The sequence below is a fragment of the Solanum verrucosum genome, unplaced genomic scaffold (genome assembly GCF_900185275.1).
Source record: "Solanum verrucosum unplaced genomic scaffold, falcon-dt-bn FXZP01000099.1, whole genome shotgun sequence".
Lineage (NCBI taxonomy): Eukaryota > Viridiplantae > Streptophyta > Magnoliopsida > Solanales > Solanaceae > Solanum > Solanum verrucosum.
In genome coordinates, this window is record NW_026020338.1 from 44,244 (window position 1) to 67,813 (window position 23,570).

Genomic DNA, 23,570 nt, shown 5'->3' on the forward strand with positions numbered 1-23,570 from the left:
CTATCCCTAGTGGTATTAAAAAGTCGTTTCCAGTATCCGCGTTCGAGTTGGAGGAAGAAGAAAAGAAAGAGGAAGTCAATAAGGAGGACGAGGAGGAGAAGGAGAAGAATATATCCGTCTAGGATCAATGAAATATTCTCAGAACTTTCCGTTGATACGACATGCTAATTTTTTATTGCTCATTTCCTTATAGGATCAGTAAGTGTTTCTTTAATTGGTTGTGTGGAGTTTGTGTGTGTTCTTTTTTTTTTTTTGGTTGTGGGGGGGGGAGGATTAGTGGTCTTATGAATGTAATAAATTATCGATATGAATACATTATTGTTGTAATTTCATATGGAAACACTACTAGACGAAGGTATAAAAGTGTTTGTGTAAAATAAGTGTTCACTCAATGCTCATTCAAATATAGAGGTATAAAAGTACAATTGAACAATCTAATTACCTTAAGCATAATTCAAGCAGAGCTTCAATTGTAAAGGAAGATGGGAAGACAAATAAACCACTCTATTTACGATTCGTTCATTAGGGGATTAGAAAGCATTCATCAAACAATCCCTTTATCGTACAATCATAAACGGTAAGAAACTACAACTGGAAAGCATGATTTTGGTGACGGGATACACAGAGATAGTAGACTTGATCGGTTCTTCGGTTCTTCTAGTTAAGTCGCAAGTTATAGCAGTGACACATCTAAGTTTGCATGGCGTCAGCGTTGGCGTGGTAGCTGTCCAGCTCCTTGTCAAGATCCTCAGCTGACTTATCAGCGGCCCTGTTACTTCCCCTACCACCGCGGCCACGACCTCTACCCCAACCACGACCGCCACCGCCACCTCGACCACGTCCAGGTGCATTTCTAAAACCACCACGGCCCCTTTGACTGTATAGAAAAATGAAATCCAGGTTACACACATGCTATTAACATGCAACCATGAAAAGCAGCTCACACTGAACATCTCTACCGGTCTGTATTTATACATGTTTTTTTCTTTGTTTTTTGATGTTTAAAAGAAAAATACATGTATCTTTGACTTTATAATAGGAACACAGGTACAGCTCGTCTAACAAGTAAAACCACATCAGAAATTTACCTAGAACCACGACTAGTAGCACCTCCTCTTCCACGAGCTGGACCACCCGGCCTGCAGAAATCGAAGTACAAATTCAACTCTCAAAGAAAGAACAAACATTTGCACAAAACCTTTGGTAAGATGATTATACACAAAAGAGCTTTGAGTATGTAAGAGCACACGGTCAGCATTCAAACATACACAAACATGAAACAACAAAATTCTCAGGCCAAAGAAAGAGATGGTTAATAGATTAACATACGCCATAACAACAGTCCTCCTCCGGTTGGTTCCTCCACCTACATTTACACGAGCTGACAAAGGAATTTCTGGGTTGGAACCAACTATTTCAATCTTCATAGGCTTCCCATCCAACTGCACATTGTTGTATCTCTTAAGAGCTTGGAATGCATCACTTCTTCTGGCAAAGACCACCTCAGCAGCGCCCTGAAAGTTACGATAAGATCAACTTCACATTTGAGGAAAAAGAAACCACACAGACTAGCATTATAAAATTCAGAAACATTGAGTCCAAATATTGAAAACATATTTGCTAGACTCACAAGCAACAGACCTAAGCAACAAATACACATATCTGCATATGTATGCAACTACGGACATGTGCTACTAGATGTTTAATATCTTCTACTTCTTTTTTCTGAATACTACATGATATCGAAAAAGGATAAAAAATTGATTTGACACTATTATATCAAGGAAAAAAAGAACCTTCAAAAATAAATGTGAACACATATATTAAAGAGTAGAGAGCAGCACTTTCTAGAAAACCAGAGACAGGGACTTGTAGGCCATTTTCAATGGTCCCACTCTGCTAAAACCGCTTGCAATTATATCCATAATCAATTTGACAGCCTTTGGGATACCTTCAAACCCCCTTATTAACTATAATTTAATACTACCAAGTTAATCAGAGAATATATTTTTCATGGGTCTTCAAATCTTGATTTCGACTAGTAAATGTGATTTCATACAATACTAGAGCGTTAAAGGCTAAAGAACTTTAACTGTCTTCTTGCGTCGTTTCATAACATGTTTACAAGTCAGATACTAGGAAATTTCCACCCATAAAGGAAGGAGATATGCAGTTTGTAAAACCAAACTACTACTATGAACTCAAGACAAATCTCTACAGACAAATGCTACTACCAAATTAGCTTACTGCTGCAAATCTATATGTGAGAATATGTGGTTCTATTGAGATAGTGCCTATTTTATTTTCTGCAGAGGTAATATAACAATGAAAGACCTACCAAGAGTAAACCAGCAGCATGCGACTAAGAATTAGTATATTCAATTAACCACAACTGAAGGTCTTGAAACAAATAACAGGAGACAAAGGGTCCATTAAAATTTACAGAGACATAGCAATTAATTATAGATCTTCTATTATATCAAATTCTTTCAACCAAATCTCCCAAGAGCCAGTAGTGCAGGGTTCAAAATTTTTGACATCTTAAAGTAGATCTATTCTTCTAAGCCTTTCACAGCCATGCCAAGCTTCGCACAACTTTAACTTTCTTAGAAGAAGTCATCAGCGAACTGCTGGTGATATTCTTCCTTTTCATTCTCCTCCTCTCATCTTGTTATAATTCAATCATGTTTCTTTCCACCACATTAAATAATAATACACACAAATTCCTATAGTATTATCTTTAAACAGCAAATAAACAGATTCATTTGTATTAATAAGCATATAGCAACTTAGCAAGTAAAAAGACCGTGAAAACATTATAATATAAAATGAAGAGCAGAATAACTTACACTTGGACGTCCATTTTTGTCATAGTGGATTGCAAATCGTACTAGTTCTCCCATCTCCGAAAAGAGTTCCTGTGTTTCAAGACTGGTTTTAACAAATCTTCAAAGACATCTATTGCAAAGGAGTGTATAATGTGAAAAGACAAGCTCAAGGTGTACCCTTATATCTTCATTAGTCACTCCAATGTCTAAATTAGAAACATATAACTTTGTGCCACTCTCCAATACTGATGACAGTCCTGCAGCTCTAAGGCTATCTTCAAACAAACCATTCTGCCATGGCAAATTCTTGGTTCTGCGGAAAGTCTGAAGCAAGCATGCCGGAAAAATTAACAGGTGTGAAAGTAAAAGTCAGCATGCTACCAAACAATTAGATAAATTCACCATTCTTCGACAGTAGATCAATTCATCAAAGTTCCATCGCACTAGCAGTAGTTTCCAGTTAAGTTGAATTGCTCAAAAAATGCAATCTAATAGCAACAGAGAAGTCAACGATGCAGAATTAAGTGTAGATGAGAGTTAAAGTATTTGACCCACTGCACATCAGGTACTTAAGCAAAAAGGTAAGAGCTCCAGTTCTGATGTTCAAATGAAGCCACCTTTGCAAAAACGCCTTGAAATGAGATGGTAACAGAAGATCTTGTCCCTTAGCAATTCCACAAAATGCAAGTAGAATTCATGAAGACAGCCACAAACTCCCTCTTTAAACCAATAATGAGAAACTAGAGCGATTGCTACTAGACAATAAGGATAACAGACGGTTGAGAAAGTTCCCTCTAATCTCTATACATTTAGGGGTTAGGGATGTTTAAATGGTGTGAAGGCTATTAAATTTTCAGTTAATGAATCTCCCCAAGAAGCATGCTACAAAGAAGTGATTTGCCTGAATAGGGCCACCTGAATCTCCCACTTAAATCAAAATCCATCAGAAAACCTCTAGTAAGGAGAAAGTTCAAAGATCATCAACAACTGCACTACAGTTGAACAGCTTATTATGGCTGAACCAAAGTGGACTTCTCCTTGGAACCATAAGGATAACAGACTGTTAAGAAAGTTCCCTCTAATCTCTACACATTTAGGGTTAGGGATGTTTAAATTGTGTGAAGGCTCTTAAATTTTCAGTTAATGGATCTCCCCAAGAAGCATGCTACAAAGAAGTGATTTGCCTGAATAGGGCCACCTGAATCTCCCACTTAAAACAGAATCCATCAGAAATCCTCTAGTAAGGAGAAAGTTCAAAGATCATCAACAATTGCACTACAGTTGAACAGCTTATTATGGCTGAACCAAAGTGGACTTCTCCTTGGAACCAAAAAAATCAAGAGTTGCTTGTACGTCAACTAAACAAAAGCAGAGAACCTTCAGTTGGGTTCATAAAGCATATCAGATGTGTCTATGAAATCATAAGATTTCCAATAGTTTTGAGCTTGCCTTGGCAATGGTGTAGGCTGATGGCCGAGCATTAACGCCGAGTGGCCCTCTACGAGGAGCTCCCGTTGTCCTTCCACCTCTAAATAATCCACCTCTAAATGATCCCCCTGCCCCTCTTCCACGCCGGGCCCTGCCTTGACCCCTGCCACCCCTCTCGGTATTTCTCCTACTTTTTATCATATCATCCAGGGTCATATCCAGTGAAGCCATGATGAGGTAAAGCAGACTGGGAAAACTTCAGCTAAAGCCAATCTGTAAGAAAGGAAACAAATCACATCAACAATGATTGTTAAAACCATGTTTAACAAAAGCAATGCAAGAAAAAACCCACTACAAATACGAAAATGTTCTAGAAATGTTCCAACTAAGGGTAGAATCTTACAATGACATTTAAACTAGAAAATGTTCCAACTATTAAACAAATAAATGTCACATCTCAAAGGAATTACTAACAAACAAGGATCTAAAGTCTATAGAAAGAAGTGGCATATAGACATATGGCTGTGTCCACGTGAAATATTTACCAGGAAAAAAAACAGCAAAAACAAAAAATCATTGAATACAGCCAAAACATGAACTTTCCGCAGCTACAATAGCAAAAAACAATTAAAATCAACAAAAGTTTACCAATATTTGTAGAAACAGATGATACAATCAAGTTTACATGATACAAACAGATATACAAATCAAACAATTCAAAAACCAGCAAAAACACAAATCATTGAGTACCGCTAAAACATGATCTTTCCGCAGCTACAATAGCAAAAAGGATACAAAACAGCAAAAGCTTACCAATATATACAGAAATAGATGATACAAACAGATGAACGAATCAAACAATTCAAAAACCAGCAAAAACAAAAATCATTAAATAAAGCTAAAACGTGAAATTTCCGCAGATACAACAGCAAAAAACGATTAAAAATAACAAAAGCTTACCAATATATATAGAAACAGATGATACAAACAGACAAACAATTCTAAAAAACAGCAAAAACAAAAATCATTGAATACAGCTAAAACATGAGCTTTCCGCAGCTACAACAGCAAAAAACTTCCAAAAAAAGTAACAAATAATACCAATATATGCAGAAACACGCCAGGAACGGACAAATCTGCAACTTTTCGCTGGATATGTTGAGAAATACAGGACAGGAAGAGAGGAGAATGAGCAATTATGAAGATATATTCAGGTTTTAAGAGAGAATCTCCATTGATGAGTTAATTTTTGATCGGGAGAGAAGAAAAAGTGTTGTTAGGGTTTCAGAGAAACAAAGGGAATTGGAGAAGAATTTCTAGCTAGGGCAATTTGTTTTTTTTGTTTCGTGTATTGAACGCTGGGGGTGTTAAATAGTACTTGGAGTCAACGGATCGACGACTTCCTGTTTAAGAAAGTCTATTTGGGCCTCTTTTAAGGTTTGTCTATAGGCCTAGAGGCTTGTTGGTAGGCCCAAATACGTAATTATACGACGTAAGATAACATAATTTTATTTTAAAATTACCATTTGAATTAAGTACGAAAATCTCATTTTCTCTTATTTCTCTCTTTAACATTGGAATACATCACTTTATATCTATCAGATATATTATAACTTTGTTTGTGTACAATATATCTGATATAAATATTATTGTTGATACATAACCTCAATTATTTTAAACTTAAATCAGATTTAATCTGATTTATAGTTATGTATATGATATATAAATTATGTATCCGCAAATTCTGAAAAATTCAAAATTATTGTAATTTGAGAAATTTTCAGGATAGAATGTCATTAGCGCCCAAATTATTGAGGTTTCTGTACTTTGTATATATAGGTGTTGTGTGGTGTCGTCAGCTCGTGTCGTGAGATGTTTGGTCAAGTCCTATAACGAGTGAAACCCTCGTTATTTGAAAAGGCGAGAGGTTTTAAAAAGTACAATACATAATGAGAATTAAGGGTTTATTTATTTGTAACATATATGTTCTCTAAGAACTGTATCAATTTGCTTTGTACCCGTGTATCAACTCACTCTATATCTATTTACATTGATATAGAGTAAATCGATACACTATAACTATATCACGAATATTTTAAGTAAATTATTGTTATAATTGATAATTAGATAAACTGTCATTATGATAATAATTAATAATAAGAACGCAAAATGCTGTTAATTTTAAATTTTCTTGAATTAGGGGTGTTGTTAAAATAATAGCATAGATTAGATCATTGGTTTTACAATTTTGTGCAAAATTTTAGGGATTCAATCTTTTGATTGTTGCTTCTCATTTTTAATTTACAACAACAAACATAAGCGGAGACTGGGGAGGGTGGAGTATATGCAGACCGACCTTACCTCACAAAGGTACGGTAGAGGTTATTTCCAATAGCGCCTTGGCTTAAGAAAAACGATTATTCAAGAGTGCATCAATTTTGCTTTAAGAAAAACCGATAAAACTCCATGCAACTTGTTGGAATTAAACTGGCAACATCCGATTATAATTGTACTAAACACAATGCCAATGATGCAAGCATACATTGATACAAATTCAATTATTCCGAAGAGAAAGATAATATACCTAGACGCAGCAAAAATAATGATCTACCTAGAAGCATAAGACCTCATACTGCTCCAAGGAAACTTTGCTGCTGCAGCGCCAACATCACGACGTTCTCCACCACGATCGCGGCCAACGTTTGAACGTTGTCCACTACGGTGGTCACGGCCACGACCGAATCTCATCTCTGACCGATTCCTTCCATCATTCTTCTCGTCAAGCCAATGCATCTTCTTAGGTTCATCATCCTCAACAATGCTAGACTTAGATTTCTTGCTCATATTCTTCTTTTCCTCTTGGATCACTCCGATAGGGAAAAGGTCCGGCGATATAGATAATGGATTCCTAAGAGTAACATAAGCTTTTTTGTAGTCTGGTTTAGCAATTAACAGCCCACCTCTCTTTTTCTTCTTTCCATCCATGTTAAGGGTTTGGACCTTTTCAACTTCAAAGCCGTAGAGGGACTCCAAAACCCTTTTTATCTCAATCTATACATAAAAGTTCAAGAATAATTCATATAGCTGATGCACTCAACACCAACTAGCAAGATTACGCATTTCTAGCATCAAATGTAGAAATTATTTACTCGCACCAGGAGGGAAATATATACATTTTTCACTGAAAGATTTCATGATAGGAGTCTAATTATTTGAGAAAAAAGCATGAGAGACAATGAGTGATTAACCCAAATCACCATGTGACCTAAAGTTAGTTCACCTACGACTCCAAAAACACACATTTCACCATCACTTCTTATTCTAAAAAACAAGAAAGCTCCTAAGAATAAAAGAGCAGAGATCAGAGAGCAATTTATTTTCACGAGAACAATTTCCAATACTACTTGGTGTGCAATGTAGATCCCCTCCGAGCAATATGCAAAAATTTCTGTTCATTTTTGCAGTAACCAAGAAATGCAAGACTTCGCAGGCAGATATCTGAATTCATACTACAAGCAGAACTAATCATCTATGCAAACAATTAACTGGTAAGATCTATATAACTATTGCACGATCCTAAGACCCAAATCAGGCGAATTAGAATTAACAAAAGGATGACAGCACATTGGGCAGTATATTAAGCAGCTTCGCAGATGGGCTTAGAGAAACATCAAACAACAGGAAGAAGCACAAAGGAAATGCAAACAAACAATTCATCACTTGCCAGTTCCTATCCAACCCGTCATTATTCATACAGCAACAGATTTGAAATAAGCAATTTGAACAACCTCAAAGTAACACTAAAATAAATGGAATCATTTCATACAGCAACAGATTCAAAATGAACAATTCGAACAACCACAACGTAACATAAAAACTAGACAGGCAGATCAGATCCAATAAGTTATGGAAGTCTCAAGATCCTTCTTTATAAAAATGCCAAGTTGGAATACATACTTTGAAAATTTTAAGCACATTAATCTTTCAAAGGGCAATAAAACCTAAAGATGGAAGGTCCCAAAATTTTACTTGCTCTAACACTTAAAATATCGACGACTAGTTTGAGATTGAAGGGTAGTTCTTGTTGTAGTTTAATAAATATTATTAAGATATGTTACCTTGGAAGCAGAGGGGATGGTTTTGAGGGAGATCTCAGTGATGTTGGAGAAAGAGGAAGGCATGAGAAGTTTAATCGGAAGATTTGCGAAGTTCACAACTCTTCTTCCCAATCTACTCCCCATCACAATGATACAAACTACCTACATTAGAAATCTTTTAGCAACAAAAATACAAAATATACAAATGATACAGAGAGATATACTTGAGCAGTAATTGAACCACACCAAAACATATGGCAAGAAAAGGTCCAAAGTGGACAAAAACGAATGTGCATTGTATATTCGACTGTTTAATAAAAAACAAAAACATGTAAATCAATGGAAAAAATTAATTAAAAAAGAATCAAAATAGTACACTCAATTTTACACATGATACAAGCAGATGAACAAATCAAACAACTCAAAAACCAGCAAAAACAAAAATAATTGAATACAAAAACATGAGCTTTCCGCAGCTACAACAGCAAAAAATTATTAAAATAACAAAAGATTACCAATACATGTACAAACAGATGTTACAAACAGATTAACAAATCAAACAATTCCAAAGCCAGCAAAAGAAAAAATCACTAAATAAAGCTAAAACCTGAGCTTTTTTTTTTTGATGAAGTAAATGTTCCATTGAAGGCATCAAGAAGATGCAAATTAGTTACAAAAGTAGAAGCAAAAACAGTTGGTCTGCTGGCTCAAGTACAATTATGCTAAAACTAAGGAGCCAATAAAATTTGAAAAACTATCCAGGGAATCTACATAGGACAAATGCTAAAACCTGAGCTTTCCACGGCTACACTAGCAAAATCATGATTAAAAAGCAATAAAGCCTTACCAATATATGTAGAAATAGATGAACAAATCAAACAATCCAAATAACAGCAAAAAGAAAAATCATTGAATAGTTCTGGCTGTTTTGAATATTTAGACTTTGTTTTCCTTTCCCTCAAATTTCACAAAACTTCCTGCGTAGGGCAGTCAGCTTATCCAATTCACAGGCAAGACGATCAGGGGATCATCTACGGACTCCGATTAATTCAATCTTCATCATCGTGCTAACGCAAATATAAGATACAGAATTTGGTGACTAACTTCCGAATACTGGTAACCACCAAGGCTTTCCAATTAAACTAATCAAGTCAGTTTCACAGTTGGCTAAAGCAGTCAGTCACTTGACAGAAAGCATTACCCACCAATACGAGTATACAGATACAGCAGGTGAGATAAATTATTAGAAAATGATAACAGGTTGTCATTTTATAGAAAGACTATTAGCAGCAAGTCATACTACAAGGCAATCGTTATACTATCTTATTGCCAATTTAGTAAAATAGGATAAAATAATCATTATGTTTTCTTGTAACGCATCAGCTTGAAATCAGATGGATTACTCCATAATCATCATTCCAAAGGTTCTTTTCATTTAAAAGGATGGAGAATGCAGGCACCAGCTAAACAATCTAAACTTCAAACTGCATATACCCTCATAAAGTCCTCCCAGGTCTACGACATTTGCTGTTTCCAGCGCGGGATTTCCTTAAAGGAAAAGGAGTATTGAAAAAATGAACAGATAAACCATCTTAAACCGTGTATTAAATAGGGAGTCACATACAAACATACATAACGAATTCCCTAGCCAGACATCTAATGGCAAATATTTAGTGAAGTTCTTTTATTGAAGGTAATATCTTAGTATTCAATTAGGGTCAATGCACACAGTTACATAGTATAAGGTAGAATGAAGAACACAGCAGTACACTAAAAGGTAACGCTAAAACATGAAATTTCCGCAGCTACAACAGCAAAAAACGATTAAAAATAACAAAAGCTTACCAATATATATAGAAACAGATGATACAAACAGAGAAGCAAATCAAACAATTAAAAAACCAGCAAAAACAAAAAAATCAGGAAATACAGCTAAAAAATGAGCAATCCGCAGCAACAACAGCAAAATTATGTTAAAAAAAGCAATAAAACCTTACCAATATATGCAGAAACACGCCAGGGACGTACAAATCTGTAACTTTTCGCAGAAATGCAGGAGAGGAAGAGAGAAAAATGACTAAGTATGAAGATACTTTCAGGTTTTAAGAGAGGATCTCCATTGATGAGAAGATTTTTGATCGGGAGAGAAGAAAATGTGTGTTAGGGTTTCAGAGAAAAAAAGGGAATTGGAGAAGATTTGTTTTTTGTTCCGGGTTGGACTAGACGACTTCTTTGGGCCTCTCTAAAGTTTGTCTATAGGCATGGTGGTAGGCCCAATAAGAGGAAATGACATATATAAACAAGAAAAAATTACAGAAATCTCACATTTTAGTTTACTTATTATCATTATCTCCTATAAATTTTATAAATCTCCAAAATCCCTCATTTTCACGCATCAGATTAGTGTATCATATATAAAATGTACATCAGATTAGTGTATCGTGTATAAAATGTAATGTATCTTACTTAACGATTAATGTATCTCGCGCATCATATTAATGTATCGGCGCTTATATTATTGTATCCGTTTGAGGGATTTATGTAATTATAAATTTTTAAGGGATAGATTGTAATTTTGCCTTAAAAGTATGTGATTTCTGTAATTTGTCCTATAAACAACTAGTAGCAACATTTAGATTTCAACCCATCTAAATGTCGATACTTTCATCAATTCCTTTAAATTTCATTTAGATTAATAATGATTCAACACAGATATTGATACGCAGTACTATGAGATTACACGTTTACATCGAATTGAAAAAAAAAATCAATGGATTCATTTAATTGATATCAAATTATCTAAATGTCGATACTTCTATTAATTTCTTTGGATTTCATTATAAGATTGATAAAGCTTCAATGCCGATGTTAATATAAAACAATATGGGATTACAAGTATACATAAGATTGGAGAGGGTGTTACTATTTAACACTTAGATAAACTGTAACTATAATTGATAATAAAAACGTAAAATATTGTTATTTCTGAATAAGAGCACTACTTAACTTATTTCATGCTTCGAATTCAAAAATCAACTTGCAAGGTTTGACACGATAAAAACTTATAAGCTTCTCAAAAGGACATATCATCAATCTCTATAACGAGACATGAATTCCTACCAACTAACTTATTATTTCACCAATATATATTATTATCATCCAATCTACCACGTATATTGACCCATCTTAAAATCTCACCTTTTAATAGATCAAAATGATAATTAATATATGCAAATATAAGTACATTTAATAGTTTAGAGAATATGTTTTTGTCAGTCAGTCTAAAGCAACTATCTCTACTCGATTGCGTTCAATACATATAAAATGCACTAGCACATGAAGTTGGAACTTACCTTTCCCATAATCAAGATAAACTATATATAATCTTGTGCTACAACTGTACCAATGGCATATCCAATTTTCATCTTAGATTGTGAACAAAAAACTTTGTACTTATAAGAACCGATGATTTAATCATCCGTGTATAAACTTAAACTCTATACACTATACCATATTCCACTATATAAATAAACAAACATCACAAACGAATATATGATCTATTAAAATTGAATAAATATTTATTCTATAATAAATATTACTGTATATCTTAACATATGGTTAATAGTATATATCCCAACAATCTCCCACTTAGATATTTAATCTTGAAAATTGTTAAAATATTATGTCTAAACACATGATTAATAATATATATGCTAATAATTTTTAGTATAAATGAATGCAGAAAGTCGAGTATATACTATATACATATCTTAACCCTTATCTCACGGAGAGACAAAAGAATTATTTCCGAAAGACCTTGTAATGACTAAGTAGAAAACAAACAATTTAGCATCCAATGGTGTGATCCGTGATCAACAAAATAATTGAGAGTCACGAGGTCTCAGATTTTACAATGACACGTAAAAACAACTAACAACAATTTTATCTCAAAATAACTAAAAAGGGAGAGAAAAAAGAAGCACAATTCTGCTCCTCCTTCCCGGGTTTTGGGAATTTCATAGGTTTCAACCGTACCAAATAGCTCGCGCCTCTTCTTCTTCTTCTCCTTTAGCTAAATTCATCGAAAAAAATGCGAACCAGAAATCAGGCAAAGCGACAGAATCAATCAACTGGTATGTTTCCACAATCAAGAATGCATAAAAGTTCATTTTTTTTTTGAGTTTTGTTTCTCATTTTGTAGTATTAGCACTGTTCTCGTAGTTTCTTGTTCTTTAATTTCGGTTATCACCAGTGTTTTTGTTATCCCGTTATGACATTATTTCATTGTGGTTACCGTTCTTTCTTTTTATGATGTGTAGTGCTCTCCATTTCGTATTATTTCATTCTTGTTACGGCTCCATATCTGTAATCCTCTTTTTTTAAAAGCTGAGGTCTATTTGAAACAGTCTCGCTATGTTGTTGTTTATTTTTGTTTGCTTTTGTGTCTTCTTTAAGTATGCACCCTTTTATCGGATTATTTCACATTTGTTTGCAAGTTTTCTTTGTGATTTCAGTTTAGCAATTGATTGACCACACCAAAACATAACCAAGAATGGATAAAAATTCTATTTTTGATTATTGTTTCTCCTTTTTTGTTTGCTTCTGTGTCTTATTTAACCACCCTTTATCGGTTTATGTTACATTTGTTTGCTAGGTTCTTTATGATTCAGTTTAGCATCTTATTAACCAGAGCTAAACATAACAAAGAATGCATAAAAAATCAATCTTTGATTATTGTTTCTCATTTTTAATTGGCTTAAGACATAAACATACACTAACACTTGACCTCAACTGGCTAGTAAGTGTTCTAACTTTGAGAGTGTACATCTAGACACCTCAATTTGGTTTCAACGGGTAACTAAATACTTCAACTCATCCTCCGTCTTTTGGAACCGGATGTTGACGTGGCATATAGATTTTGGAGGTGTCTTTGTAAGTTGGAGTCTTTAACTGACCTAGTGGAGATGAGTTGAGATGTCCATACTCAAAGTTGGAGCATTTACTTGCCAATTGAGGACAAGTTTGAGGGTTTATCTATGTGTTATGCCCTTTTAGTTTTTTTTTTTTTTGATAACCGAGAAATCCGTCTGTGACCCGCCCTTTGGACCAATCACAGCCTTCTAAACTCGGTGGATAATGGGCCCGCCCCTCTACCCTTCTCCACTTAAATACCGGGCTTCGCTTTGCATGGTGTGGGGCTTGAACCTGCGACCTAAGCCACAAATCCTCCACCTTCTGCCACTTGAGCTAGGCCTTGGGGGCCTTTTAGTTTATTTATCCTATTCTTTAACTATCGGTTTAAAGGATTATTTTTTCCATGTTTTTATTTGGGTTTCAGTTTAGCAAATGTTTAACTACACAACATTACAGCAAAACATAACCAAGCATAGGAAGTTCAATCTTTGATTATTGTTTCTCGTTTTTGGTTAATTTGATCCTATTCTTTGACTACCCCTTTATAGGATTATTTCATCTTTGTTTGCTAGTTGCCAATGGTAGTCAGTTCATCAACTGGTATGTTTTCGTTAACCACACAACATGCCACCAAAAACACAACCAGACTGCATAAAGTTTCAATTTTTAGAATTTGTTTCACATTTATTTGCTTCTCTAGTCCTTCTTACAATCCTCTTTTCAGGTTCATTCATCTTTCTTTGGTAGATATCTTTGGCTTTCTGTTTATCAAGTGGTATTTTTTCTTTAACCAACATCACGACACCAAAACATAAGGAAGAATGCATACAATTCAATCTTGGATTCTTGCACTTATTCTTTTAACTGGTCTCCCTCTTCATCTATCCCTCTATGGGATCTTTTCATCTTTCTTTGCAAGTTATTTCTGGGATTCATTTTTTTTTGTTGGTAGCGTTTTCTTGGTTTGGGTTATAGCTTTGAAAAATCTTGTGGTTGAAGTGAAAAAATGAGTGAGTTCTCAATAGCCGACCATCTGAGGCATGTTTCTTTATTTTCAATTGATAACGTGTGTATTTTGATGATAAGTAATTTCTGTTTGTCTGCCTGAGTGGTGTCTTACTTGAAACGAACATTCACAAGCTTTGCAAATGACTAGTGACCACTGATCAAAAGGGAGAAGATCAATATGCTTATGCATGGACTTGTGTTATGTGCTAAGTTTGTTTGTTCCATTACCGGAGCACACTGAGGTCTGGTTAACTTATGTGTTCCATTTTGGACAGCAAATGAAGACTCTTTGAAACACTATGGTGAGATGGAGAGCCTAAGCGGTTGCAAAGACGAAGCCAGTGGCAATGGTTTGTTCCATTGCAATTGTTCATTATTAATTAATATTTTTAAAAATCTTAATAAGTAATTTAATATGGATTGACAATAATAGTAGAGATTTGAGTACTTTAAGGTTGAAACTATGTTAAGAATAGAATGCTTGATTTCAGAAACTCTTGCAAACATATCTCGAGGTGCAGTGGGGAAACTTTTGAAACGAGTCAACAAGTCACGTGGCTCTCGGGGTCTGAAAACAGATGATAGTTACCTATGCAAACAGGATACCATGGGCGAGGTTTGTTTCTTTCTTGCTCTATCGCTTCAGTTAGGCAATGTATTGAGTGAAACATTTCCTCCAGGAAGAAGTATCTATTTGTTTCATAGTGCTGAATAATCAGATGTGGTTTGCACGTGTTTTGGATGATGATTTAGGTATGAACTGCATTTTTGTAATGGATTTCTTAATTTCTATTATGTTTTATATGTTTAGCCAGAGAATGGATCAAGTGAGGCAGAAAAGCAGCTTACTGGTACTACAGTTGTAAGGACTACATTAGATGCTAAATGCTGCACTACAGATGTGTTACAAAATGTGCCATCGGAACTGGAAAATGGAAGTACAGATGTTCAGTGTCAGAGTATTGAGAGGGAAGATGAACTTGATGGTATTGATTGGGAAGATGGGCCAGTCGATACTTTGAAGTCCGAAAGCAATGTTAAGGAAGATACAATCAATGGTGTGACTGTTGAGTTTGATGCTCCGCCTGATCCTAGTAAACAGAAGACAGTACGGCGAGCAACTGCTGAAGAAAAGGTGGTTTGAATATGATAAATATATGAATACCATGATCTAAGATTTTAGTCCCTTGTTGAAAGTGCATCGAGTTATACTTTTCCTCCTTAAATTACAGGAATTGGCTGAGCTTGTGCATAAGGTTAACTTGCTTTGTTTACTAGCAAGGGGCAGGTTGGTAGATAGAGCTTGCAATGATCCTCTTATCCAGGTTCTTTCTTATGCCTGTAGTTTGATATTCTAACTAGATTAATCATCTCTCACCTTTCTTGCTGTTATGGACTTATGGTTGTTACATGTGTTGAACTTAGAAATTATGTAAATTTAAAATCTCTATATAATTCTACAACACATGATCACTGGGAACTTTGTGCCTATGCTTACATACTCTCAGATAATTTCAATTATGATATGTTTTTTTAGCAACTCTCATTTATTATGAAATTAATCTATGGTTTCTTTTTTTTTTTTTCCCCAAAAAACATTAATATTTGACTTAGCATGCTATACCTCTTCTGTGTGCATGATATGGAAATACTGACGAGCTTTTGACTTTTAATCGTTTGCTCCAAGTACTGATACTTATACTATATAAGAAATTACTTACTTTTGCCAGGCTTCTTTACTTTCACTGCTGCCTGCACATCTGCTGAAGTTGACCGATGCTCCAAAACTTACTGCAAATGCACTAGCTCCTCTTGTCAATTGGGTATGTGTTACATGTTATCATTATAACTACCCTTTGATATAGAAGTTTCAATCTCTTATTTCACCTTTTACCACTGGATGCAGTGCCACAGTCATTTCCGTGTTAGAGGTGCAAATGATACGGAGAAGCCATTTCATTCAGCTTTGGCATCAACTCTCGAGTCCCAGGAAGGGACCCCAGAAGAGGTATGTTTTCCTTTATAAGTGTTTCCTCCTTGTTTTGCTTGTTCTGAGCATAGCTTTTTCTGTAACATTGCGTGCTCTCTTGGGAAGTTCCTGTGTAATGGATTAAGGCTACCCTGACATTTGACATGTTTCCTCTACATCACATGTTTACTTCTCTGCCCCATCATATATTTGCATCTTCTTGCTTTAGGATATGAATAGGGGTGGGCATAGTTCACCGTAAACCGAATTACCGAGCAGAACCGAGAAATTTGGTGATTCACTAACTGGTACTGTATTTGGGAGTAAATTTCAGAATTTTGGTAATCGGTTTTGGTACCCGGTTCCAGACAAGTCAGTACTACCGAATACCACAGTATGTTAATCTATTACAGTTTTCCAATTATAGACATCGCCTTACTCTTATGTTGGATTATCTATTTAGCTCTAGTGGTGGCATGATGCCTTAAATAAACTAAAGATTCACAGTCAAATGACTTTGATAACATGTCATTTTTTTTGTTTGTGATTATAACCGATCAAGTTCTCTCGCTCTAATCTTGTGTACAATGTTCAAGAATTTTCACTTTCTATTTAGAAAATAGTCTCTAATTAAGGAGCCAGCAGCACAGTGATCAACAAGTTAAATTTTAATGCTTCAGAGAGTTGAAATGCTAGTTGTTTATTCAAGGTCACTGTCCTATTCAAATCAGTCAGTAACCTCATAGCTATTACTTTCCATTTAAACCTTTCTATACTCTCTGAGTGCCAATTAAATATAGAAATTTTTTGAGGGTAAAACAAGCTGTGGGCAGAAATATAATTAATGGACGGTGGTAGGGGTAAATCAGACTTTAAAGCAGGACTAATTGGGTGTTTAGAAGAGTTAATGTGAGTGTAAAAAATTAGGCCAACCAAAAAAGTGGGGGGAGTACCGGAGTAGTAAAAAAGAGTTGTGGCCTTGTAAAGGTGAAGTCTATAAGTAATTACCAACTTACTGTACCGTGATTTACCATACCGAGGTTTGATTTACTGTACTGGACTGAACTTTGAAAGTTGGGTATTTGGTATCGACTATCAATTACCGATTATCAAAAATGAACTTTGAAAATACTGAACAAAATTCCGAATGTCCTCCCCTAGATATGAATCAGATGGTCGGAGACTAGGTTGCATAGACATAAGTAGTCTTATAGTGACAGGAGATGGTAATAGATAATGATGGTTGCTGCTGAAGAAAATGGTTTAACTTATGCTTTTCTGCTAAAGTCACCAAATTTAGCTTGCAATTTCTTGTAATTCAGACACAGTTATTCATTGCAGATCCGCTTGTGGAAGTTTCTCAGACAACAAGTTGTACAACCTAACCTGTTTTTGTGTTTGTTCAATTAGATAGTTCTTAAGTTTGTTATTTGCCCTTTTTGTCTTGAAAAAAAAGAAATTAAAGAAACTATGGTCATTTAGATATGGTGTAATATCATGGTTAATTGCTTAAACTTTGGAACCTACCTATTTAAAAACAGAGTTGGAGGCTGTGCAGGCCTCTACATCTTGATTGAAGATACAGTGTTTAGTATTTTGCCCATTTATCTTAGAACAAGCCCTTTTTTTTGATATTACAGGTTGCTGCATTATCTGTTGCCCTGTTTAGGGCCTTGAATCTTACTACCAGGTAAGCTGCTACTTTTCCTATTCTTATTTACAGCTAAATAGCCTCTATTGTTCTTCTACTGACTGTTTTATTATCCGTTACTCTGGCTTCTTAATGACGATTATGCGCAAATGCTCTAAGTCCTAACTTGTTGACCATGAGGATTCATGTCAATGTGTAAGTCAAAGGGAGGGAGTTAAGCTGTGTAGAGCATTTAAACTCTGAAACTGTCTCAAGTCAGTTGACTTATTTTTATGACTTGTGTTCCCCAGTTCATATTAAGTGAGTTCTGTTTCTCATTTTTCTGTACATATTTAGTTAGTTGCTAGAGCTATTGCATCGTGATGTTAACACATTTGTCAACGAATTGACTATTGTTGGAGTAAGGAAGTGCATAAATATACCCTAGCTAAGTGCTGACAATTCAAGTTTCCCTGGTTTTTGACACATTTGTGGAAGTCCCTTTCTGCAGTCTTCTATTTTGGTAACAAGCAGCATGGTCTAGGAAGTTAGGTGACAATCTTGCATTAGAACTTCTCTTGTACAGGTTCTTTACTGCATTTCAAACATGAAAACCCCCTGGTGGTATGTATACCAAAAGGACAATTTAAGCTGCTTATTTTTTCTATTCTCGATCTTGCAAGCATTAAGAAAGCCCCAAAGATTGCAAGTTTTTAATCTCATGACAAATTACCTTCAAGATATCTGAAGATATTCTTTGCAGGTTTGTATCAATCTTGGATGTGGCTTCTTTGAAGCCTGAAATTGAGAAATCATATCCCTCTGGTAAAGGCCCTAGTAGGGCTGGTAGCGGGATATTTAGCTCTTCAACATTGATGGTGGCTGGACCAAAGTGTTCTCCTCTCTCTCCTGCTAAATCTATGGCTTATGGCAAGCATAATGTTTCCGATAAGACTTCAACATCTGCTGGCCAAGCTACCAGTGACAAGTCTAGAGAAACTATTACAGATAAGTCTAATAAAAGAATGTCAGCATCAACATCAGATGCTCAGGATGATTCTAATGATGCATGTATTATAAAAAAAGAGCGGCCAAAGAGAAAAGGGGACCTTGAATTTGAGATGCAGTTGGAAATGGCTCTTTCTACGACTGCAGTTGAAATTGCTAGGAACACTATGATCTCAGATGTGAAGGATGTAGGAAGTACTTCATCAAATGTATCACCGTTCAAAAAGAAGAAAATTAAAGCAGAAGAGTGTTCAACTTCCTCTCATGGAATATCAACTGCTGTTGGATCTAGGAAAGTAGGGGCACCTCTATACTGGGCAGAGGTCTACTGCAGTGGTGAGAACCTGACTGGGAAGTGGGTGCATGTTGATGTCGTAAATGCAATCACTGATGGAGAGCAAAATGTGGAAGCTGCAGCAGCTGCATGCAAGTTGCCTTTAAGATACGTTGTTGCTTTTGCTGGAAATGGAGCTAAAGATGTGACACGCAGGTTTCTAGTTCTCGCTGCTTTGGTGTTACGAATTTCATTGAGTGCTTTAGTTTCTCTTAGGTTTAGTTCTGTTAGACATCGTTTTATGTATAATCTTAATCATTTTATCTGCAGCATTTATGCTTTCATTTTTTATGGTTTGTCCATCTTGATTTACTCCTTGGTTTCATTACTATATAATATTATAATTACTTTTTTCATACCATCATTGTTTCACACACAGAATCTTAAACCATTTGTGTCTTTCCCTTGTCATTTTTCCTTGTTTTACCCCTTCCCTACATAGACGAGATGCAAACCATGAGTTCTGGGTATGTTGTTGTTGAATCATTATAGTCCTCATCATTTTTCTTATGACCTAAAGTACTCTTATTATTATCATTACACTTCATTTTTTCTTTGCTCTGAAAACTCTGATAGACCCGGTGCACTTTTTAACGCTTTTCACCTTTGATGACATTGGATCAATCAGAAGCTTTTAAATTAATTGGAAGAGTCTGTAAGGAGGAGATTAACTGGGAGATACTTCTGCCTAATATGTCTTTCAATTTTCCTGCCAGGTACTGTACAAAGTGGTACAAGATAGCATCTGAACGAGTCAACTCAATTTGGTGGGATGCAGTATTGGCACCATTAAAGAAGTTGGAGTCAGTTGCCACCAGTGATGTAGTTCATTTTGCACAAGGAGGTAATGATTGCCTGCTGGATATGCGTGAACATAGTGATAGAGAACTCTTGAAAAATTCTTTATACGGAATTCTTTTACAGCAACCAGGAGCTCTCTCGAAGATATGGAGTTGGAAACTAGGGAACTGACTGAACCTCTTCCAACAAATCAACAGGTATAACAAACACAAATATTTGCTAAAATGTGACTACGTTGTACGGCCAATAGATTTGGTTTGAACTATTTTTTTCTGCAGGCTTACAGAAGCCATCACCTATACATAATTGAAAGATGGCTTAACAGAAATCAGATACTCTACCCCAAAGGACCTGTATTAGGTTTTTGTTCTGGTCATCCAGTATACCCACGATCCTGTGTACGAACACTCCAAAGAAAGGAAAGATGGCTTCGCGAGGGGCTCCAAGTGAAAGCTAATGAGATACCCGCAAAGGTTTTATTTGCACATAAATCTTTTGTGTGTCTACATTATTATTTTTGATTGTCCTCAACTCTGCAAGTACCATAATCTGCGAGTTTACGCTCAGGTTCTGAAGCGTTCCGGAAAGCAAAACAAAGGACGGGATGTTGAAGATGATGATTATGGCGAGGGAGATAGTGAAGGAACTGTCGCTCTCTATGGACAGTGGCAAACTGAACCACTGTTTCTTCCTCCTGCAGTAAATGGCATTGTACCTAAGGTGAAGCCTTCTAAGTGATACACATATTGATAAAGTTGAGATTTATTTGGGATTTGACATTTTATGCTAAATTATAAGCTATAAGAAAATAAGATCAATATTTGTTTGGAACCATGTTTAGATAGACTCTTTTCCGCTTTTCCCATCTGAGAATCTCGATCTGCTCTAAGTGGGTGCATGCTAGAATCTTATGATAGTTTGATTGTTCAAAAGATTGTCTATTTTCCCTTTGCATCTTCAACTTTCCAAAAGCCCAGAGCTGCATCAATCCTATTTCGGGTTCAGAGCCTCTCCAGTAAGGATCCCTTTAACCCTTTCACAACATCATGTAAAGCTCTGGATTTCTTTTGACAGATCCATAGCATGTAAACCTTGTTTATCCATCTAGTTTATGCATCTTTCATATAGCTAATTCTCATATCTCTGTATTCTCTCCCGCTTAAGAATATTTCGTTTTCAATTACGCGTTACAGACAGAGGCATCTGCCATTATTTGAGTTGGGACAGATTTAATGTCTGCTGAACTTTCCATGATCTTATGTCTTAGCTACTGGTAGTTCCATTATCATTATTCCCTGTGCCTTGGGATTTCTCTCCCAGCTAAGATAATTTCTTTTTCCCTTTGCTTCTTGACCTTATAAACATGATGAAAAACAACTTCAGGACTTTGGAGATTAAACACTTAAATGACATGGATAAGTTATTGTGCCCATATAAGAGAATTTTTTTTATAGAATTTCAGTAATTTGTTTATAGTTAAAGGCAATATGTTAACATCCTTTAGGTGTGCTTAATTACTCCAATTGTTCATTTGCAATTCAGACCTTTGAAATCTCTTCTTGCTAGAAATGTTAATTAAACCGATCTTAGGTTCGTTTGTTGGCTTCTTGAGATGGTTTTACAGAGCAGTTGCTTGAGAAGGTTATTTGTCCCTGTTCACACATTCTACATGTTATGTTTATATGTGCTTCTTTTCATATATGTAGCAGATGGAATAATTGGTTACAACATTTAGCTCAGTTTTTGATTTGTTTGCCGATCTTGTCTTTATGGTTGTTTTTGGCTAGAACGTGACAGTTGCTGTTTTTTTCCTAGAATGAGCGTGGTCAAGTGGATGTCTGGTCTGAGAAGTGCCTTCCACCTGGTACAGTCCATTTGAGATTGCCAAGGTTGGTTCCTATTGCTAAAAGGCTGCAAATAGATTTTTCACCTGCTATGGTTGGATTTGAATTCCGGAATGGTCGATCTCTACCTGTTTATGAGGGGATTGTGGTATGTACCGAGTTCAAGGATGCAATTCTTGAGGTAATTAAATTGCATACCTGTAATATATTTCCATTGCTTGGTTACATATCTTTGAGGTCTCCCCCACCAATCATGTTTTCATTCTTCATTCCTCAAAACTTTTTCGTTCAAATGCTATCAAATAATTCCAAAGCCATTACTACATTTGAAGCAATCCGGTAGAACTAATGTTGAATTCGTTGAGATGTTATCAGGCATATGCAGAAGAAGAGGTGAGAAGAGAGGCCAAAGAGCGGAGGAGGACTGAAGCAGAAGCTCTTTCTAGGTGGTATCAGCTTCTTTCATCGCTTATTACTCGACAGAGGTTGCATAATCGTTACGTAGACGGGGCATCCTCACAATCAGCAGTCAATATTGCAACGTCCAACGATAAATCCTCCTTTCTAGCTGGTGGCAGTGAGAACACGAGGAGCGCTCATCAAGAAAAATCTGAGATTGCCAAATCTAATAGTCCATCATTTGTACTTGCAGAAAACCATGAGCATGTTTTCCTAGTAGAAGATCAGACTGTTGATGAAGAAAGTTCAACAAGGACGAAACGATGTCTTTGTGGTTTTTCAGTTCAATATGAGGAGTTGTAGAGCTTTTAATCTCTCAATTTTAGTATGAGAAGTTAGAGAACTTTTTATTCTCTTATTTTATCTCATGCAAAGTTGGGTTGTAAGTTGAAGTTGATAGAAATACTAATGTATGATTGTATGTAACATCAGATCATGACAACAATCTGTCTTTTGTATAATATCGGTTTGGGATGAGCTTAACTAGTAAGTGAAGATTCATATAACTGACCTCGACTTACTTTGAATCGAGACATCGTCATTGTGTATGAACCATGTGTATGCTTCCTACTATTGTCCTAAAAAGGACAATTTTTTTGCAGTTTCAGTTACTTATTGTTTCAACTTCAACCAAATATTATCCTTTTATGGGAAGGATAAAAGTAAAAGAAATACTTTTTGGAATAAGTAACTCTTACAACAATGTAGACATTCCAACAAGAAGTTACAACCATGAATTTGTTGTAATAAATCAAGATTCCAAACTCAAGTGGGGACCTTAAGCACCTTTGATAAAGACATTACCAATTCATAGGAAATTTTAGAAGATAAAAGAGATAATGTCTTGGACAAAGACTATCTAGATTTTTTTTTTGTACATGTGATGTTTTTGGTTCACATAACATGTCACAAATCCACTTTCCCACTGTCTCCATTTATATATCAATCCCTTACCCACTTTCACCTTCACTTCCAGCACACACTCACTTTATCAGTCACCATCAAACACCACAACTGAATTTATCAATATAAAGAAAAGGTTCACTTGTATAATTTTGTTAATAAAATAAATGACTTGTCTCAACCTCAAAAGCTAGCTCATAGAATTAGAATTGTTGACAACTATATGAGAAGACAACAATCTATTTGGAGAGTTGACAACAACATGGGGGCCAATATAGTTGAACTAAGAATAAGAATTGAGTGTGGTTCTAATACCCAATCAAGAAAATAAACTAGATCTTACTCAA

The 23,570-nt window shown here is 35.5% G+C and overlaps 3 protein-coding genes across 4 annotated transcripts; 1 reads left to right on the forward strand and 2 right to left on the reverse strand.

The window, feature by feature from the left end:
- Positions 1–483: 483 nt before the first annotated feature.
- On the reverse strand, positions 484–10,399 carry LOC125836868 (THO complex subunit 4D-like). 2 transcript variants are annotated; one of them, XM_049516023.1, is made up of 7 exons: positions 10,351–10,399; positions 4,278–4,529; positions 3,006–3,152; positions 2,850–2,918; positions 1,330–1,514; positions 1,089–1,139; positions 484–877 (listed from the first exon to the last, which is right to left on the reverse strand). In XM_049516023.1, exons 2-7 carry the CDS (start codon positions 4,485–4,487, stop codon positions 691–693), a joined length of 849 nt encoding a protein of 282 aa, XP_049371980.1. In that variant the 5' UTR covers positions 4,488–4,529; positions 10,351–10,399; the 3' UTR covers positions 484–690. The 2 variants fall into 2 exon arrangements, with proteins under 2 accessions (XP_049371980.1, XP_049371979.1); XM_049516022.1 differs by lacking the exon at positions 10,351–10,399 and adding an exon at positions 5,358–5,588.
- LOC125836869 (uncharacterized) lies at positions 6,693–8,645 on the reverse strand. Its single transcript, XM_049516024.1, has 2 exons — positions 8,375–8,645; positions 6,693–7,307 (listed from the first exon to the last, which is right to left on the reverse strand). The coding sequence occupies exons 1-2, from the start codon at positions 8,495–8,497 to the stop codon at positions 6,864–6,866; spliced, it is 567 nt and encodes a 188-aa protein (XP_049371981.1). The 5' UTR covers positions 8,498–8,645; the 3' UTR covers positions 6,693–6,863.
- Positions 10,400–12,347: 1,948 nt separating the features above from the next.
- On the forward strand, positions 12,348–22,803 carry LOC125836918 (DNA repair protein RAD4). Its single transcript, XM_049516073.1, is given in 15 exon segments — positions 12,348–12,486; positions 14,551–14,625; positions 14,767–14,891; positions 15,087–15,410; positions 15,508–15,600; positions 16,006–16,098; positions 16,182–16,283; positions 17,885–17,934; positions 18,638–19,372; positions 19,933–20,131; positions 20,134–20,214; positions 20,296–20,490; positions 20,585–20,737; positions 21,833–22,042; positions 22,237–22,803. Coding segments are annotated over 15 exon segments (2,865 nt in total). The 5' UTR covers positions 12,348–12,443; the 3' UTR covers positions 22,624–22,803.
- The last annotated feature ends 767 nt before the right edge of the window (positions 22,804–23,570 follow it).

Bases quoted from the DNA above. Each gene is read 5' to 3' on its own strand.
- LOC125836868 (XM_049516023.1), bottom strand. From the start codon at position 4,487: ATGGCTTCACTGGATATGACCCTGGATGATATGATAAAAAGTAGGAGA. The intron at 3,153-4,277 runs GCAAGCTCAAAA...TGCTTGCTTCAG, and splicing joins CAGCCTACACCATTGCCAAG to ACTTTCCGCAGAACCAAGAA. The intron at 1,140-1,329 runs GTATGTTAATCT...CGATTTCTGCAG, and splicing joins AGGAGGACTGTTGTTATGGC to GCCGGGTGGTCCAGCTCGTG.
- LOC125836869 (XM_049516024.1), bottom strand. From the start codon at position 8,497: ATGGGGAGTAGATTGGGAAGAAGAGTTGTGAACTTCGCAAATCTTCCG. The intron at 7,308-8,374 runs GTAACATATCTT...TTTTATGTATAG, and splicing joins CCATCCCCTCTGCTTCCAAG to ATTGAGATAAAAAGGGTTTT.